Source organism: Mesoplodon densirostris, chromosome 15 (genome assembly GCF_025265405.1).
Source record: "Mesoplodon densirostris isolate mMesDen1 chromosome 15, mMesDen1 primary haplotype, whole genome shotgun sequence".
Taxonomy (NCBI): Eukaryota; Metazoa; Chordata; class Mammalia; order Artiodactyla; family Ziphiidae; genus Mesoplodon; species Mesoplodon densirostris.
In genome coordinates this window covers 47,113,524-47,134,365 of record NC_082675.1, presented here as the reverse complement: position 1 = coordinate 47,134,365, position 20,842 = coordinate 47,113,524, and the positions used below count along the sequence as shown (strand labels likewise).

Genomic DNA, 20,842 nt, shown 5'->3' with positions numbered 1-20,842 from the left:
TAGACTTTAAGGGCAGTTTCTAGGACAGAATTTGATGTCTGGCTCTAGGTGGTGAGAAAATGCCACGACTGAAGGATAAGGCCCAGGTTTCTAGTTTGGGGGACTGGATGACACCAACACAGAAGACTGGGAATATCTCATTCCTAGGCATTGTTGGGAGTTTATAACAAAACCCCTGCAACTGAGGATGGCTGTAACCCACTCTGAAAAGCAGAGTAATAGCAACCACTTATGTGGCTTCCAACAATCTAGAATTCCAGGGATCTCCCTGTTAAGGAATATTATGGAGCTGTCATTCTACTGGAGTCACAGAATTAAAGAGAGAAGCTCCCATATAGTCCAATGTTCTATGGCAAGGAATGTCCTGAAATAGTGGTAATATTTTTCTAGTCTATACAATATCCAGGCATAAATAGCCTTATGTTATTTCAGATGAAGGGTCTATTGTAGCCAAGCCTGTTAAATGGAAGTGTTACTCAATTATTTATTTTTTATTTTTCAGATTTAGTTTTTACATTTCCATTTTCTAGAAAATGTCACATTTTTTCCCCCTCTGAGGACCATAGCTAATCCATTTAAAGTAAGTTGACAAATTCACAAGCAACTATTCCATGTATTCTTGTCTGTTCCCAAGTTTAAGTCAGGAAGTGTGTTTTACTTTCTTGTGCATAAAACAGGCACACTGATAAATATATGTATATTAGTGTGTTTGTGTTTCTATAGAAAGTGTGATAGCTTGGAAGGAAACAAATCAACATGTTAAGAGAATTTTCTTAGGTAATGGGGCTATGTGTGTCTTCAAAATTCTATCTACTTTTATGTGTTTTTTATGTTTTCTATAAAGAAGTGGTATTATTATTCATAAGTGAATAAAGTTTATTTATGACAGTTTTGGTTAAAATATAGTAATAGTTTTGGTTAATACAGAACCTTTTTCCCACTGAAGGGAAATCAGACCTTACCTTAACCACCTTCAAGATGCCTTCGTTAGTTTTGGCATCAGTTTGTATTTCAAACCAGTTCCCATCATTTCCAGAGGTAAAGAAATACACTGCACACCAATTATCTGTGAACTCTTCATCCAAATCTATTACTTGAAATCGAAGCAAGTCAGAACTCAAAGTGTTTTCCTCAATACTTGCTGAATACTAAAAAAAAAAAAAAAAAAAAGCAAAATATAAGACTCATCGGCAGGTTTTATCTAAATGAATTATATTCATCCTGAATGGCATTAGTCATTAATTCTCTAATTATGTATTGCCTCCTTGCTGGTTACTGACTTCTTATATTTTACAATAGCTTATTTTAAAAGAAAAGTGCAGAGAGCTTAAATAAAAGCCAGCAAGCAGGCAAATCCTGGATTAAGATGGCAAGGTATAACATTAAAAAAGTATATAGTTATTTTTCAAGGAATGAAAGACACACCTGCAATTCTTTGAAGGTTGGGATATTATCGTTGACATCGTTCACTTTAATGCTACATTCACATTGTGTTTCTAGTCCTTCTCCATCTCTGTCTGCACCACTCACAACCAGACGATACATGCTAACTTGCTAAATTTGGAGAAAAAATAAAGAAAAATGGTTAATCTCTAGTGCCAGAGATACGAATGACTACTACTTGCTTCCTGTGGGAAGGAGGTGAAAATATTCAAGTTCATGGTTCATTCTCTAGAAGGACCACACGCACTGTTCATTGTCCATCATAGAGGAGGTATGTGGGGCTCTGGATGGTTGGGCGGAAGTCTTTATGAGGCTAGTACAGGTTTTCTCTGAGCTTCTTAGGGCAGGATAGTACACTTAGAGCAAAAATGAACAACAAGGATGATGGGATGTTTATCAGAGGGAAACTCACTTACAGAGCTTCCTTGTTGGTCTGTTTGGAAAATCACTTGTATAAAAGTTACACAGAGTCTGATGGGGTAGCATGCATTGATGGAGATGTGGTAGGACAATGGAGCAGAGAGAGGAAGGGGATTCTTTAGTATTCCGGAAGTAGGGGTAAATTTGAAAGAAGTCAGGAGAAGAAGCATGACACCAGAGAAGGCTTTACTCCAGATAGAAATTTCTCCCTCCATCTAAGAAATTTCCTTCTCCTCCATCATATGAGGGATTAACCCCAGTTCAGTCTTTGTCATGCATGCAATGCCTTCCCTTACTCTCCCGCTTTAACTCCCACAGGTATGCTGATACTTGTTTCCTCAGGTACAATTGATTGCGCAGGTCTCAAGTACACATTCCACCCCAGCAGAATCACACTAGGATGCAAGGAGTTTCCCTAGATTGGGCCAAGTGAGTCCTGGGAACCTCTATTCCTTCCTCCTTTCATTCTCAGGTAGAAAGGAGTCACCTCTCTTAGCATTCTTACAACCGAATCCTGAGTTACTGAACGCTCCCCAGTGCCTTGCTTTACCTCTCGATCAAGTGAACTGGTCAAAGTGTAGACTTCCCCGGTGTGTCTGCTTAGGAGGAACATGGATGTGCCTGCAGGTTCCTGAGAGATAATTTTGAAGGCAATTTTAGAGTTCAAGTGGTTTGGTTCATCTGCATCTGTGGCATTTAGGATCATCACCAGTGAGTCTAGGAATACGGAAGAAGTTTATTAAAGAATTGTAAAGATTGACATTATGTTCACATGAAATGTTCAGCACAATTTCAAACTGATCTTTGTCTTTTAAGATCTTAAAACTAGAGGGCTTCCCTGGTGGCACAGTGGTTGGGAATATGCCTGCCAATGATGGGGACACGGGTTCGAGCCCTGGCCCGGGAAGATCCCACCTGCCGCAGTGCAACGAAATCCGTGTGCCACAACTACTGAGCCTGTGCTCTAGAGCCCGCAGGCCACAACAACTGAAGCCCACACGCCTAGAACCCGTGCTCCGCAAGAGACAAGGCACTGCAAGGAGAAGCCCACGCACTGCAAGCTGCTCTCCGCAACTAGAGAAAGCCCGTGCGCAGCAACAAAGACCCAACGTGGCCAAAATTAAATAAATAAATAAAATAAATCTATTTAAAAAATTAAAAAAAGAAATCTTAAAACTATCTGTGTGGGGCTCCCCTGGTGGCGCAGTGGTTGAGAATCTGCCTGCCAATGCAGGGGACACAGGTTCGAGCCCCGGTCCGGGAAGGTCCCACATGCCGCGGAGCAATTAGGCCCGTGAGCCACAACTACTGAGCCTGCGCGTCTGGAGCCTGTGCTCCGCAACAAGAGAGGCCGCGATAGTGAGAGGCCCGCGCATCGCGATGAAGAGTGGCCCCCGCTTGCCGCAACTAGAGAAAGCCCTCGCACAGAAACGAAGACCTGACACAGCCAAAAATAAATAAATTAATTAAACAACAACAACAACAACAACAAAAACTATCTGTGTGCTAAAAAAATATTACATGTCACTTGCAATATCTCTTTCTGTCTCTCTCAATCAGGTGAGCTGCACTGCCTTCCGTAAAAATCCTCCACTTCTCACTAAGCCTTGGTTGGTTGTGTTGAGGTTGGGACTATTTTCTCTTTATTTTTTCCCTTGCTGGATGGCCTTATAATTCTCCCTCCCCACCCCCCACCCCCATTATCCAAGTAATGAGTGTATCTCTGTCCCTTATAATCTAAAAAAGCCCAGCTTTTTAGATGCAGATGCATCCAGGTTGCCTAAAGCCACCTCCTTAGCTTTGTGACTAGGATAAGCTTTGACTTGATAACACAATCACAACTTGGAAATATAGTACACTGGCAGTGGACAAGTAGCTCAACCACAAATATTAGAAAGGAAGACTCAGGTTATCTTGACGAATTTTTCTTCAAAACTACTGATGAAACTAAGAGAATAAATTAGCTTGTAAAAATGATGTACTATAGTGATACTTGTATCTGAAAAAAAAATTAAAAATGGTAGTTACTGCAAAAGACTTACTCGAAGCACTATTTTCTTCAATTTCACCCATGAACATACTTTGTGAGAACACTGGAGCATTGTCATTTATATCTAAAATTTTGACTGTTAGTATAAGCAGTTTCTCTACATCTTGTCCCAGGACATTGAGAGCACGACAGGTAATCTAGAAAAGGAGGGGAAATGTTAATTAACATTCTACAAACTTTAGTTTGCCTACTATTAAAACTTGTAGAGATAAGGCCTCTCCTGGCATGTACAGTGTTTTTGTTCAAAGAGGAAAAGTATTTCCCCAGAGAGGAGACAAAGCAGGAAAAAGTGTCAACTCTGGGCATACCAGTTGGGCAAATTGCCCCTTCCTGCAGGCTGTTATGTGTCTCCTGGCAGCATGAAGCTCTTGGCAAGCAGTGTGCTGGAGATGAGCGCTCATGCACCCTCCTGGGGTATTCCTTCAGGGGCACAGCCATAAGGGGAGGCTCTTTGTTTTATTTTATTTTTTACTTTTTTGGCCATGCCGCGAGGCATGCAGGATCTTAGTTCCCCAACCAGGGATCGAACCTGCGCCCCCTGCAGAGGAAGCGCAGAGTCTTAACCGCTGGACTGCCAGGGAAGTCCAGGGGAGGCTCTTTGTAGAGGGACTAATATTGTTATTTGTTGGTGGATGGATTCATGCACTGATGTCTCTTCTAAATTAACCTTCTAAAGCCACTGTGCACCAGGGGAAGGGTGGCCGATATAGAGGACACAAACTTACCTGGAAGCTTGGGGTTTTCTCACGATCAACTATGGCTGTTATGTTAATTTCTCCAGTGTTTTTGTCAACAGTGAAGATTCCCAAAGGGGGCTGATCAATTCCTATTCCAGAAATGTGGTAGGTAATAGTCTGGGTTGCTTGGAAGTCTGAAGTAATCTGTAGCCCAAAATACCCAAAATGTTAAGGTGATCATCACTCAGGCCTAATCCTTCCCCTCCTCTCCTCCATACTCTCAAGTCATCTATTCATTTTATTCACACTTTCTTGACACTGTGCTGTTTACTTTTTTGCCTTGATAGATAGTAGGAATGTGAAATAAATTCAAATTTTTGCTTCTGTTGACTACTATGGACCAATGTGTCGTTAATCATTCTGGCTTTAGAATATTTGCCCAGATTGTGGTCACCATGGTGATGTTAAAAGGTTGAGAGAAAGTCAAGGACACTTAATATTGACAAGGCTACTTCTGAATGCTCCCCTCCTTCGCAGGTAACATTAAAAAACCAAAAAAGACATTTATTTTAGTTTAAAAAGGAGGAGCTGGAGAAAAAAAGGGAAAGGGATTATATAGTAAGTGTTAATATTAGAATGCATTGCTTTTATTATTTTTTTTAAAACTTTTTAATAGGGAAAACTTCAAATATATTATAAAGTTAGAAGAGTATAATGAACCTGATATATCTAATCACCCAGCTTCAACAATTCTGAATACATGGCCAATCCAATGTTGACTCTCAACCATCTTTAATTATCTTATTGCTGTGTATTGGTATGGTATGATTTCAAATCCGCTTTAAAAAAAAAGTCTAAGAATAAAGTTGTTTTGTTCTAAGAGTGAAGTTGCTTACATTGAGGAAGCTGTGCCAGGATGTCGTCATGGACATCCGTGGCTGTCACTAAACACTCAGTAGCTCAGCTATTGGGGAGCAATGTTAGGGGCTTATTGATACGAACATGTGGAGCAGCCATTATGGCTGGGGGACATTTAAGCTTTAAATATCAAGAGATTATGAGGACCTCTTGAGAGTGTTCAGTCTGGGCAAGGCAACTCTTTGCTGATCTAAATAGCCCTCTTGAAGACCTTGGGGCATTATTAGCTCCTGCCTGGGCAAGGCAGCTCTTTGCCTGGCAGTGGTGAAAACCACGATGTTGCTTGCCAGTACCAATGCCTTTGTTCCCTAGTAACGTGCTCTAGTGATAAGGGACTTGTGCTTTTGCACTGGACATCAGCTTGTGGTTGACTAAACTGACTCTCCCAAGAACCAACTCGTAGAAGAGTACAACTCAGCTACATTTGTACTCTATTCCTTTAACCTCTCCCTTGCCTGGAACAATAGTGTGATTAATCTACTTGTGGTTAGGAGTACGGTATTTATTGGTTTATTGAGAGACATTATCTTATATATTACTGGCTTGTGAAATTATTATAACTCCTGCAGTGAACCCGTGTTAAATAAATTACTGATAAAAATCTTAATCTCTGAGCATAATTTGCTGCCCCGAACAAAGCACTTTCCATATAATTTTTCTATTTGTTTGCTAGAATCTGAATCCGAAAAGGTGTATCCATTGAAATTGATTGAAATGTCTCTTAATTATGTTTTATTACTCTAGAAGCTATAGCTCCTTCATCTTTCTCTCTTTCAAATTGTTATTACTAGTATTACTGTGTTTTTTGTTTTGTTGAAGATACCAGGTTATTTGTTCTGTGGACTCCTCAGTCTGCATTTTGCTAATTGGAATTGCCAGATTATTTTAATTTACATCTAGTACATTTATTCTGAAAACATTACTTCTGCTCATAAGACTTACTGTGGCAATTGGATTTCTTTTCGAGTTGTCTTCTTCTTCTCTGCAGGGTCTTGCAAATTTCACCCAGTCACGTTTGTATCTCCTTTTGCCTTGTTGTACCACTGTCTCATATTCTCCATGTTGTCCTTTTGTCTTATGTAAAAAGGGATTCCATTTTATTATGCACATTGTTGGAAATTTTTGCTTTGAGTATTAATTATAGACACCTAGGTTGAGGAGCCGCCTATGTTTCAAGATCTCTAAGACTTAAATATCTAATTTTCTCTCCCTCACACTGTCAAGCAAAGAAGAAATATTAAATAACTAGAATAGCTACAGAGCTATATGATTTTTAATATTAGCATCTAATCATATTTTATATTTTCTCTATATATTCCACAACATCTAACTATTCTGTGCATAAAAGACAGGTTTAATGAAATCCTGTTGATTTAAGATAAGAAGAATGCATGAGATAATTTACAATAATGACACTTATTCTTGCTAGTATTTAAATATTATTAGGTTAGCAATTAGAATTTTAATTATATTTTCACGATTAAATTATTAAATAATTTAAAACATTAAATATTTATTTTTCCTGAGTACAATTTTAATTTTTTAACTAAACTATTATTTTAATTACAAAAAACTTTTTCATACTTTACCTCTATTCTCCATTCTCCATGAACCAAAAGGACCACCTGTAGACATTTAAATAAAGTCAAATTAAATGTGAATTCTTCAAATAAGTAATTATATAAGATAATAATCCTGGTTTTTACATTCTGCTGTTCATATTGTAGTTTGTTTCTATTTCAAAAGAAGTAGATTTGGAGACGCAGTATTCAAAGGGCAAAATCCTTCCAAAAAAAAAGAAAATACTCTTCGTATAAACAAGTTCTTTCAGTTCTTTAATCTGACTATAGCATTTCAAAGATACACAGGAGAATCTAAAACTTTTAAAAATTCCAACAGTTGTTGCAGCAACCAGACATTTCTTACCTGGCTGCTCCATAAACACTTCCCGGGAGCTATGGAAGCTATTGCTTTGGGAAACAATGATGAGCATCATTGTGATAAGCTTCAGAAAGTGCCATAGGAGATTATTAAAAGTCATGACCTATGCTACTGACTTGTACAAAGGCAATGCTGTATTAGTTAGTTGCAATTGCAGGGTAAGGCATTTTCGTAGTCATATAAGAGTGGAGAGAGTGGAAAGGAACTAGTCTAATTTAGAGAATGAAACGTAAAAGATTGGGATATGCTATTCCAACCACTAGTGGTGTTTACTGTGGGACATGGATCTGTGCATCTCCACCTTACTAGTTCAATTTAAATTTGAGCTTAATATTCATACTGATCTGAAAAAAACTAAAAATAAAGATAAAATGAATCCAAGTGGGCCAGGGTCTTCACTTTCTCAAGAGCATACAGGACCTTCATCTGTGTCATTTTCCCCCTGGAATGCATTTTTCTTTCCCTTCACACACTTAAATATTACTCATCATTTAAGATCATTTCAAGTTCCAACAGTCTCCATGAAACCGTCCTTACTGATGTCTCCTTTTCTGAGTTTGTACAACACATATTCTATAGCATGCAGTTTTGCTCATAATGGTTTACCACGATTTATTATTTCTTATGGCTTTATGTGCGTTGTGATATCAAGCCATGAGAATTGCAAACTTCCCAAATCATTGCTTCTGTATTATTTTTCTTCTTGCAATTCGTACAATACCTGTCCCTCAGCAGATGTTTAACCACTATTTTGTGACTCACTGATTACCTAATCTGAAGAGAATCTGGTAGGGAAAAGATTGTGAAAAATATATCAGAAGAAAAAAATGATTATTTTTTTTGTGTCAGTTGCTATTCATAGAGCTTTATGTTTACTATCTCACTTTGTATGGCAGTCAGCTGAAGGAGATTCTATTATTGTAAAGCCTATTTCATGGATGAAGAAATGGGGACATGAGAGAATGAGTACTTTGCCCCAACTAACAGCCCCAGGAGAGCCAGGATTTGAACCCCTGCAGCCTGACTCTAAAGCATGCACATCACCACTACACTAGATTCTAACCAAAGTCAATGTAAATAAATAGAAAAAAAACTAGTCATAGAAAGAAAGTTATATGATAGTCAGTTTAGATTTCTTCCTGGCAAAGGCTGCAGTTATTCCTGAAACAATGTAGATTTATTACATTGTTTATTTCGGAAGGTTATAATAAAGAGGCAGGTCCCAGTCTGAAGCAAAGGAATAATCATACCAGACATAGAATGCCAGGACCCTTCCATTCTAAAAATTTCAGTAAAATCTTTATTTCAAAGGGTGTTTTTTTAAATTGTCATGAAAAAGAACCATTACTTGTGGTTCTAACAGGTCTCAAAATGATTTTACAGCTTTGCTGCTCTTTATTCAACAATATCATGAGTTACTTGGGAGAAAAGACCAGAGCAATGTAGTCATTGTACTACTTTCTCAGTTCATAAGAACAACCCAGCCACACGTGAGAGGAGGGATGGACCAGGCACAATCTCTTTTACAGGAAAACCAGAAAGAGTCATCCAGAAAATACGAATCATGTTTATACTAGCCCCATGGAGAATGATTCTTCTAGTAGACATTAAGACATGATTTCTGTTTTCCTGGGAAGCAAAGGAAGGACAAACCCTAAACTATGGAAAATGAGCATAGCAGACAGGTGTTTCTTATTTGTTCAATCATTTCATTGAATCAGAGCCCTTAGAGAAGTTACTCAGCCAGACCTTTACTGTTTCCCATCCTCTCTTTTAAAGTCAGACCAACAAGAATGTTCTCCAATTTTAGGGAATATTGTGAAAATGGGATTATTTTTGTATTTCTAGGAATATGGGGCACTTCTGAATAATGCAGTGTTCTTTATACATGTATTGAGACATATAATCATAGGCTTACATTATTTCGAATAGTGTTTTAAAAAATCTTTCCTGTTTTAGTTAATTAATACTTATATGTGGCTACTTAGATGTTTTACTTTGTTCATATAAGAATTTTGAATATGTAATAAATATTTCAATAGTTTCTTGACAATGTAAATCAACTAAATTTTCTTTTTTTGTGGCCTAGAGTCTAGGAAATACCAATGTGGACAAAACACTCCATATCTTGAGAATTTCTTTACTTTTCTTTCTTCCCTTTGTTTCCTGGTTATTTTTATAATTTTTTTTTTTTTTTTTTTTTTTTTTTTTTTTTTTTTTTTTGCGGTACGCAGACCTCTCACTGTTGTGGCCTCTCCCATTGCGGAGCACAGGCTCCAGACGCGTGGGCTCAGCGGCCATGGCTCACAGGCCCAGCCACTCCGCGACATGTGGGATCTTCCCGGACCGGGGCACGAACCCATGTCCCCTGCATTGGCAGGCGGACTCTCAACCACTGCGCCACCAGGGAAGCCCTATTTTTATAACTTTGACTACATGATTTTTAAAGCATTGATATGCTCTAAATACCTTGGCATATGTAAGAATTAGAAATATTTTATTAAAAGCAAATGAGATTATTAGGTTAAAAAGTATATGACATAAAGTGATTTGATATTCACATGCCCTATTTGCTAATTAAAATGTATGTAGTTATATCATTAAGATTCCTATTGAGTATGGTAGGTCCACAATAAATGTATTTTGAGGATATGGGTGACTGGATTTTTAAATATCATATATAATAACAATTGCTTTTTACTGAGTTGGCCAAGGTTTTGTTTAGAGTAATCTGATACTTTAGTGTGCGGAAGGACAGACCGTTAGACTGTGCATTGGATCCACGGAGATAGTCTTAGCCAGGCTAGGGCATGGCCACTCTTCTCAGAATGGGATAAGAGTGGATCACACCCACTCCCCTCTGGGAAATTTATAGAATGAATTGGGTAATTCCAAGAAATCATTACAAATTTTAAACTTGATTTTTTAAAATTATTAATTATTTTTGGAAAAATTCATGAAATATATATACATAGGTTGGTGGTATTATTTTTATAATTGGTTAAGTACAATGATTATTTATGTGTCAGATCATAGAGGTCATTCAATACATGTTGGAATAAATTTCATATGTACAATTCAGAAGAAATGAGTGATTTATATTTTATGATACCTCATAACTTTATATATATATAGACTTTTTAAAATTAAAAAACCTGGAAGTATTTTAATAAGCTTTGTATTAATCAAGGCAAATTCTTTAATTGAAAAAAATGATATATGTTTAATTACTTAAAAATTAATTTAGGATGGTTCAATTTTTAATAACTGATGTTTAGAGTAAGCTCAATTTAGAAAGTTAAGCCTCGTATCATGATAGAGGTGAAAACAAATACCCATGGCTGTTTTAAAGAGCTCATTTTAAATACTGTATAGGATGCAGTCAAATGTAGCAATAGAAAGTTGGACACTGGATCCTGAATCCCTGAATTAAAATCCCAGTCTCACCATGTACCAGCTGAATAACTTGGGAACATTACTTAATTTTTCAGTTTCCTCATCTGTAAAATAGAAATAATAATTCTACTTACTTTATAGGTTTGTTGTGAGGATTAAATGAATTAACATGTCTAAAGCATATAGATGATCCCTAGCCTACAGTAACTGCTTAATAAGTGTTAATTACTTTTGTCCAGACTTTAAAAAAAACGTGTAAAAGAGCCACTGTGATATTAAGTGGCCTTTTATTATTATTATTCATGTCAAGGCACATAAGGACTTTCTCTTTCTTGAGCATCAGAAAAAGACAAGAACCAATGCTCCACCGTACAACTGAGTAGGTTGCTCCTTGCACAGCTCCAGGGGGCACTGTTCACATTGTAGTTTATGTGAATGCACTTCCTGGCATTGTGCAGTGTACAGCCTGGCCAACTGTGCAGTGGCCATGCAAGAAAAATGTGCATATTATGCAAATTCAATTATTCATAGTAAAATTATTGATAGCAGCCAATTGCCTATGTAATTCTTTCTTGTGATGAACTTCCCAAAGCAAGCCCTCACCTTAGGCTATCAGAATGACTCTTTTTTTTTTTTTTTTTTTTTTTGCAGTACGCGGGCCTCTCACTGTTGTGGCCTCTCCCATTGCGGAGCACAGGCTCCGGACGCGCAGGCTCAGAGGCCATGGCTCACGGGCCCAGCCACTCTGCGGCATGTGGGATCTTCCCGGACCAGGTCACGAACCCCTCATCGGCAGGCGGACTCTCAGCCACTGCACCACCAGGGAAGCCCCAGAATGACTCTTCACAGGAAAGGACAAGACAAAGGCTAAGAAGTTTATGAGAAACGTCATGGACACTGAGTGTTCTAAGTGAAAACCGGTTTCGGGTATTAAGTAAGTGGGAGCGGTAATAGGTGTGGGAGTGATAATAGGTGGAAGTAATGACATCTTTCCTAAGTTTTGCTCAAGTCAGGCAGGGCTGGCTGGAATTTCTTGGCAAGGTTATTCTGATTTTAGAATCTTAACTTTTGGAAAGGCTCAGGAGGAAATTAATTTTCATATATTTATTAGTACTGGAAATTGGATTGCTTCATCAATCAAGATTCATCTTTATTACTAAAATATCACAAATAATAGGAATTAGAGTCTTACAAAGCACTTTATGTTTGCCAGAGCACTTTCCTGTGCACATTGTTCCTTTATTCTTACTGGGGTCATGCTCATTAGTCAGGGGGATATGATTCTTCTTATTTGACAGCAGAGGAAGCAAGGCCTGGAGTGAGTCAGTGGTACAGGCATAGATTGAAGTCCGTGACTTAGCTTTCATATATTACCTCTCTAGGCAACCCTTGTATGGTCATAGGTTGGTGGCATTAACTCAAAACCTCCAAACAGGTCTTCCAACTTTCAGACCCCACCCTTTAATAACAAAAGATTTGCTTTCCCACTCCACAGTGCTTTTAAAAACGTTGTTTTTTCCCATCACCAAGCTATTTCGAAACTCTGGGTGGCTCCCCACTTCTAAAAGGGTTTCATTACCCTTCACAAAATGCACTTTTCAGTCTGACTCTCATCTGCCTTTTTAACTTCATGTCCAGATTCTCCAATGCAGACTATCATTCCAGCCAAATCAGTGTGTCCATTGCCTCTAGGCAAGTGCCGTAATTGCGCCTGCCTTTGCATGTGCTGGGCTGACAACCGAAGATATCTCCCTGTGGCCCATCTATACTTATCAAAAAGCAGTTCAAATCTCACCTGGTCCATGGAGCCTGGTTTGCCTACCTCACCTCTGACTGACACTGCCTTCCACTAATAGCATTAAGAGTAGACCAGCACTATGCAGTTGAAATATAATAACCACAAATGTGAGCTGCATATATAATTTTAAATTTTCTATTATTCATATTAAAAAGGTTAAAAAGGTGAAATTAATTTTATTAACATATTTTAAACTAATATGTCCAAAATATTGCCATTTCAATATGTAATCAACATAAAAATTATTAATGATAAATTTTACATTTTTTTTCATACTGAATCTTCAAAACATGGTGCATGCTTTATACTTAACAGCACCTTTCAATACAGATCCACCACATTTCAAATGGTTGATGGCCACATGTGGCTACTGGTTACCATATTGGAAAGAGCAGGTCCAGACCTCTCAGTTTAACAATTATGTATGAAGTTATATTGTTGTTTAAATAGCTTGTGTGTTTGTGTATGTGTGCCTGTAAAATTTTCCTGAGGGGAGCAAAATGTTCTAACCTCTCATAGCTTCTTCCATGACTAGCATTATAGAGGCACCGTGAGGGGAAGTTATAGTTGAGAGAGGCCTCATTTAATCATTCATTTATCCATTCTTCAAACAATTGTGCATCCACTGTAAGACAGATATTATGGTGGGCATTAGGGATACAAAGATGAATAAAACAGCCCTCAGTATAAGGATCTTACAGTCACTCCAGAACCAGAAGGGTAACTGAGAGTGGTACATGTCAAAGCAGGGAAAGAAGCTCCTCTAAGCCTGTGGCCATCAAACTCCGTGACAACACTATTCCGACATTCCCTCCCACATATCACCTAGCTTCCCAGGTTGGTCATTGGCTTGGACAGATGGGTTATGAGGCTACCTGCAGTTCATTTAGTTCAGAAAGGACCATCTGGAAAAGTGGGAAGTCATTACAATTGTCACATTTCTTTTTACAACGTTCCTGGGTCAATTAAATTCATTAGATTGCCAAAACAATTAGTTACACTGTCATAATAGAAACAGACTCAAACAGAAGGGCACACCCAATTTTTCTGCTTGACCATTGCCATGAGAAGGAAGGCTGGGAAACTGGCTCACAGGCAGTCTATTCTAACTTTAAACATATTTAATTTTTAGAATGTTCTTCCTTGAGAACTATCTCCCTATAACTTCTTGAAGTTCAATTATCTCAATTTTTTTAGATGAGGAAATGAGGGAAACTGATGTGTAGGCCAACCCAACTTATAATTGATAAAATGAGGAATCAGTTTTAGGAATTTAAAAAATATTCATTATGGTATATTTCACTATTTTGATATCTTTGTTTAACTGATAATATTGTGACAAGTTTTCTTCTTCACTAAAACAACACATTTAAGGAAAAAACTAGTCTGTAACATCCAGGCTAGTGCTTTGCTCTCCAGATTCCACTTCTCTTTTATGTAATGTTATATAAAACTTTCCCAATCCACGAAGGTATTACTCTTCTGAAAAACTGGCTTATAAAATATTGTCTTCTTTTGCAACCAAAGGTTGGATGTCTTTTGCACATAAAGGCTAAACATAAAACAGTGTTTTCAGGGCTTCCCTGGTGGCGCAGTGGTTGAGAGTCTGCCTGCCGATGCAGGGGACAGGGGTTCGTGCCCTGGTCTGGGAGTATTCCACATGCCATGGAGCGGCTAGGCCCGTGAGCCACGGCCGCTGAGCCTACGCGTCTGGAGCCTGTGCTCCGCAACGGGAGAGGCCACAACAGTGAGAGGCCCGCGTACCGCAAAAAACAAAACACTGTTTTCCTAATAACCCTCCCAACTTCTCTAGAGTCAAATATTGCTTTGATTTTAATTACATGGTCTTTGACTACTTAAAAACATGTCTGGTATCAAGACCAGGCATGTACAATTCTTAGCCATATGCTTAAGAGATATAAAACCTTGGAAAACAGACCTCGTTCTCTTTTATGTGTTTTAGTTTGTGTATTAGAATAAAAGCATGAATAAAAAGATGAATAAAAGCATTACTTTGAAGAAAGTGATGGTGTTATGGAAAATAGACTTGAGACCAGGATTATTTAATTCTTTAGTTAATTATTTACCTAAAGAAATGCTAAATGGCAACTTTCAAATTCATTTCTATCATCTGCCTTATTTTCTTATGTGAAAATACAACATTAGAAAAAGCAACAAAAGGGAGAAATTGGTAATCTTTACAGTTTCGTTTTAAAATGTTTATTTCCACTGAACTCTTTTTAGAATTTATAATAGGGATTCAGCAGTCAAATATAGCATTCTCTAACAAGGAGGGAAACAGGGAAAGTTTGCAATTATTAGAAAAAAATAGGACTTACCATTAAAATGGCCAGAGCCCCTGTGGTTCTGAAAAGGAGCCAAGCCATTGTCTCTGATTTCCTTGGTGAACAAATCCAAAGGAGCTCCTGCTTTAGTCCTTCCAACCGCCTGCATGCGATGTCTAAGGAAAGCCCTCTCAGCGTCTCTGCTGTCTTCAGGACAGAGTCTTCAGGAGTCTGCAGATGGCCTGTTATGCAGGTCCTCCCCACCCTAAACCAGAAACGCTTACATCACTTTTGCTCCCAGGTAAAAACTTAGACACACCTCAATTCCTGAAGCAATGAAATCCTCTGTTGGAAGCTGAAAGAAAAGTTCACAGGCTAAAAACCAGTTTTAATAGGAAGGCACCAGATGATAAATTAACCATGGTGTGGAAGTGAAAAAGTTAACCTTGACTACACTGAAAAAGGATCTAGTTGGCTGCTTCTCATGGTGCCAATTAAAACTGAAAAATAAAACAAAACCTACAAAATTCCCCCAAATCTAACTTGTGGAAGAGCATATTTTTTTTAGCCTGAGTGTATGTGAGTAGATTTAAAGTTAAGCAAAATATATTTTAGGTGTTAAGCAATAATATGGCTTTCAATTTTATTGAAAGAAACTACAAATCTGAAGAAGAAAACCATCACATCAAGCAGCTATTAATACAGGTTTTGAATGAAAATAATTGGAAATAAAATTGGACTAAACGCATATGGTGCCTTGGATGTTGGAAATATATAAGTTGTACATTGCAAAATCAGATCCCTGATAATACTCAGATGACATCTTTCTATTGTATTTCTCTTCATTTATAAGTTTTTAAAAAAAGTAATTTGCCTAGTGAAGTAGGTTAACTCTGTGCACTTTTAATTACATTTCCTCTAGAGCAGATACCCTGCTCACTGCTATTTACTTGTGCACTTCTAAACTCCTGGACTCCAACTCAAGTTATGGGATGGGGAAAAGCTACTAAAGCACCTTTTTAGTTGGCTTATAACACTAGAGTTAAGAGCACTCTTAACATTCCAGAATATTTTTTTAAATGTTTGGTAGAAAAACAATATTATAAGTATTTGTGCATCAGGTTTTGGAAGCTTTTTAGTACCAGGGAAACCAGAATATTTTAGACAGAAAGGATTTTATAGTCTAGGAGTTGGAAAAAAACACCTTATAGGTAAAAATCTTGTGGGATTTTTTTTTGTCTTTTTAAAAATTGTGGTAAAATATACATAACAAAATTTACTATTTTAACTATTTTTAAGTTTCAGCTGAGTGGCATTAAGTATATTCACTAGTCTGTGACTGGACTAGTTAACAAATGTAAGGGGATAGAAGCTGGGATGAGCTTTATTGAACTTAGTGATTTGTATAATGCAGAATTCAGCAATTGAAGTGTTGGTTGCTTCTGAATTTACTATCTGAATTTGTTTAACGTTGGTGAGAGTTTTGGGTTTATATGTATGTATACTGGGGCTTTTTTCTTATAGCATAATGAAAAATATATACATATGGACAAAGACTGGAATGAACCACCTTAATATACTAGAACTTATTTATTTATTTTTTTTTTCTTTTTGCGGTATGTGGGCCTCTCACTGTTGTGGCCTCTCCCGTTGCGGAGCACAGGCTCCGGATGCGCAGGCCCAGCGGCCATGGCTCACGGGCCCAGCTGCTCCGCGGCATATGGGATCCTCCCAGACCAGGGCACGAACCCGTATCCCCTGCATCGGCAGGCGGACTCTTAACCACTGCGCCACCAGGGAGGCCCTAGAACTTATTTTTTGAATGAAGTGATTATGGATGTATTTTATTTCTTCATTATGGTTGTATATATTTTCTTATTTTTAGTAATGAGAATGTATTACTTTTATAATTAAAAAAGAAACTTCTTTAAAAATAATGTGAGTACAGGAAGTTTTTATGAATAACATTCTAAACTTTGGGGCAGGGAAAAACAGAAAAACATAATGAACTTTCAATTCCTTCCTTTTCCATAATTTAATATCTTGCAAGTTCTTCAAAGCATTATTGTGTTAAAGACAAAAGAAATTTAAAAAATGATAGCAGTGAATTATGATATTCCTAGGAATATCATAGTTGCATTGTGGACTAAATTCTACAGATGACTCAATTTTTTTTTTCTGATCTACCTTTCCTAAAACTCCAGTTCTTTGACAATTATATAAATAAATAAATATTTATTTATTTATTTGGCTGCACTGGGTCTTAGTTGTGGCACGTGGGATCTTTGTTGCTGCATGCGGGCTCTTAGTTGCGGCATGAGGAATCTAGTTCCCTGACCAGGAATCAAACTTGAGCTCCCTGCATTGGGAGCATGGAGTATTAACCACTGGACCACTGGGGAAGTCCCTTCTTTGACAATTTTAATTAATTAGACTTAAAAATGTTGATTATCACTTCACTCTTTCCTCACCTGAACACAGGTTAAGGACTTAACTGGTATTTCATTTCTGTATTTTGAAATACCATCTAAGGATTCTTGGTTGGGTGGTGTAAATAGGGTATGGGCACCCTTATAGGAGAGTAATGTACCAGACTTGGCCTGATTCAGTCTGGCTCCATCTACTTGTCCCTGTTAAGGAGGGTTGTAGAAAGCAAGGACTGATCCCATTGTCCATTCTGAAGGCAGACAGGACTCCCCTAATCTTCTTTCTGTGTGCTCTTGACAGTGTTTTAAGCAAACACTTCTTTTTCTTTGCAGGATTGGGAACCTCAGTAAGGTAATGAAGCATGCTTGTTTTTGGGCCACATTTACATGGTGATAGGAAGGTGGCCTGGAAGTTACTTCTGCTGGGGAGTGCATTTGCATTGTGCCTTCAGTGTTTTCACTTGCTATTTTTGTTTATGTTTATGTTTGTGAAAAGGAAAGAAGGGAGGATTTTCCAATAGTTTTTGTTGAGTGGTTATGTTATTACTCTCCAGATAATGGCTTTGGAAACGTAAGCCCAACTTGAAACTGGCTTTTACTCAAGAAGCTGAAATAAAAATGAGGATCATAACAATAATAATCATAATCATTAAAAAGGAGCTTCATTGTATGTGTGTATTTTCCTTCATTTTATGTATCATATTAAAAATATAAGAATTGGACAATAGATACAATACATCGTAGGTTTTTTTTTTATTAGTTTCTGCTTTATAACAAAGTGAATCAGTCATACATATACATCTGTTCCCACATCCCTTCCCTCATGCATCTCCCTCCCTCCCACCCTCCCCATCCCACCCCTCCACATCGTAGGTTTAAGAAGAGACCATTCTTCAATCTGCTGGAAATTGAGCCATGGCATAAGAAGTGAAGCAATAAAAATGAGTATTTATTTAAGAGGCAGTGGCTTCAGAGGTTTCCATGATTCTAATGCTCATTATCTACAGCAGTTCTACTATTCACCAAGTAGAGGATGTTAATAAGACTGCTTTCACTGGTAAGCCTTCACTGGTTTTTGTTTGTTTTGACTGGAAACATGTATATAATATATCTTATATGTCAGACATCACTACTTCTTGATATTTAATTGTTCTTGAATGTCCACAAATTCATTAATTAAGGTATGAGTTCCACAAATTATGCATTAACAAAATGATACATACATCCTGAAAAGGCCTGCCAATGTAGGGATACATCACTTTTTGTTATTCAAGATAATGGAAATCATACACTTCTTTCATTAGGATCATCACTTGAAGACATCCAGAAATGTCAGAGAATGTAATAATTGTCCATTTGCAGAGAACAGTCTGCAGCTTTAAAAATCAGTGAAAATAGAGCTATTGATCTAATTTTCTATTAGAGAGTATGCAACATGGTCACCATGGTGCTGTAATTCCTGGAATTCTTTCTTTCAAAAGATTTGTGCAATTTTTTATCGTATATTGATTCAAGCCCAAATTTCAGAAGGGTAAATATGGATGAATGCACTTTAAAATTTTTTTTTTACTTATGCCGTGGATTAGGGTCAACATCTTTTGGCTTTGTTTAGTCTGATTAGGGAATTGCTTATTTGTGGGAATATTTTTATAAGGTAATAAAGAGTGTGAATGGAGGGATTTTCCAAATGAGCCTCATGTTCACTTCAACAATGTGTTTCTTCAGGAAATTTTTCTTTGGTTCTTGTGGTTGGTTGGAGCTAAACTTGACCAGGTGGAATCTACTTACAAAATCTATTTTGAATCCATCTAGTTCCCTCCTTCTCTGGGAATCCACACTCACCAGATTCCTGGCATCTCTCAGGCAGCCTAGGCAATGGGCTTAGGACTGAGCTCCTGTTCCCTTCTCACCTCTCACCCAATCCTCCTCTCTCAGCAACCTGACTGCTATTTTTGAAAGGATCGTGGCTTCCAATGTACTTGGAACAGAATCAAAACTGCCTGTTGTGGCTTCCAGGGAACTGCCTGGTCCATTCCCTGTGTTCCTCTCCAGACACTTTACACACTCCTTCCTTCTGACATGCACCTTCTTTTGTTCTTCAAAAACCACCAGTTCTTTCCTGCCTCAGGTTTTCACTCAGTTTCTCTCCTGCCTGGTTGGCTGCTTCTCATTCATCAGTTGGTAGCTTATGATACCTTCTCAGAGGGGTCCTTTCTTCCTACTCCCTAATGTGGGCACTCTCATCCCCATTATTTTATCTGTAATCCCAATTTGCTGCCTATATAGGGCTTAGTACCATGTGTCCATTGTTATTTCTTAGTTGGAGTGCTTATATTGCCTTTCTCCACTTGACTGTGCACTCTATCTGGGAGGTATCATGTCTATTTCATTTAGTAGCTTATTCCCAGCAATTTGCAGGGTGAATAAATGAATATGTCTTTAAACATTTTGTGCAAGTATATCTGCTGGATCAAAGTGCACATGTAGTACAGTTTTTAATAGGTCGTCATGACAGAAGGCTATACCAGTTTACATTCCCACTGATAGTGTAAGAAATTGTCCTTCCTCCTTCCCCTTCCCCAGGCATAATGTTTATTATAGGTAATTCTTTTCTGCTTCTTATATGAGAAAGTACTACTTGTATAAAAAATATATTTTAGTTCTACTAAGAGATTTAAATGTTCATTTAAATGTTAATAATTTATCAGATTATAATAAATGGAAATAAAGTTAAGATTCTGAGCATAGCAATCTAAGAAACTGGACCCAGATATAAGTAACTTCTGGATCTTGGTTAGATCCAAAAAACCTATCATCCCTCCTGGATCTAACCTCATCCTGGCCTTTTCACCATCTCAGGTGATATAATAATAAGATTTGAGAGAGAGGAACCAAGATGGCTGAGTAGAAGGATGTGCTGTCACTCCCTCTTGCAACAACACCAGAATCACAACAAGCTGCTGGACAATCATCGACAGGAAGACACTGGAACTCACCAAAAAAGATACCCAACATCCAAAGACAAAGGAGAAGCCACAATGAGGCAGTAGGAGGGGCGCAATCACAGTAAAATCAAATCCCATAACTGGTGGGTGGGTGACTCACAGACTGGAGAACACTTATACCACAGAAGTCCACCCACTGGAGTGAAGGTTCTGAGCCCCACGTCAGGCTTCCCAACCTGGGAGTCTGGCAATGGGAGGAGGAATTCTTAGAGAACCAGACTTTAAAGCCTAGTGGGAATTGATTGCAGGACTTCGACAGGACTGGGGGAAACAGAGACTCCACTCTTGGAGGGCACACACAAAGTAGTGTGCATATCGGGACCCAGGGGAAGGAGCAGTTACCCCAGGGGAGACTGAACCAGACCTACCTGCTAGTGTTGGAGGGTCCCCGGCAGAGGTGGGAGGTGGCTGTGGCTCACTGTGGGGACAAGGACACTGGCAGCAGAAGTTCTGGGAATTACTCCTTGGCATGAGCCCTCCCAG

General features: G+C 38.1%; 1 protein-coding gene across 1 annotated transcript in view; it reads right to left on the bottom strand.

The window, feature by feature from the left end:
- The window catches only part of DSG3 (desmoglein 3), a 28,849-nt gene extending 13,819 nt beyond the window's left edge, over nt 1–15,030 (bottom strand). Inside the window, 8 exon segments of the mRNA XM_060119072.1 lie at nt 963–1,148; nt 1,426–1,554; nt 2,414–2,580; nt 3,906–4,050; nt 4,639–4,794; nt 6,451–6,582; nt 7,098–7,133; nt 14,983–15,030. Of these exon segments, the coding sequence (XP_059975055.1) occupies nt 963–1,148; nt 1,426–1,554; nt 2,414–2,580; nt 3,906–4,050; nt 4,639–4,794; nt 6,451–6,582; nt 7,098–7,133; nt 14,983–15,030 (999 nt within the window).
- Nucleotides 15,031–20,842: the final 5,812 nt, after the last annotated feature.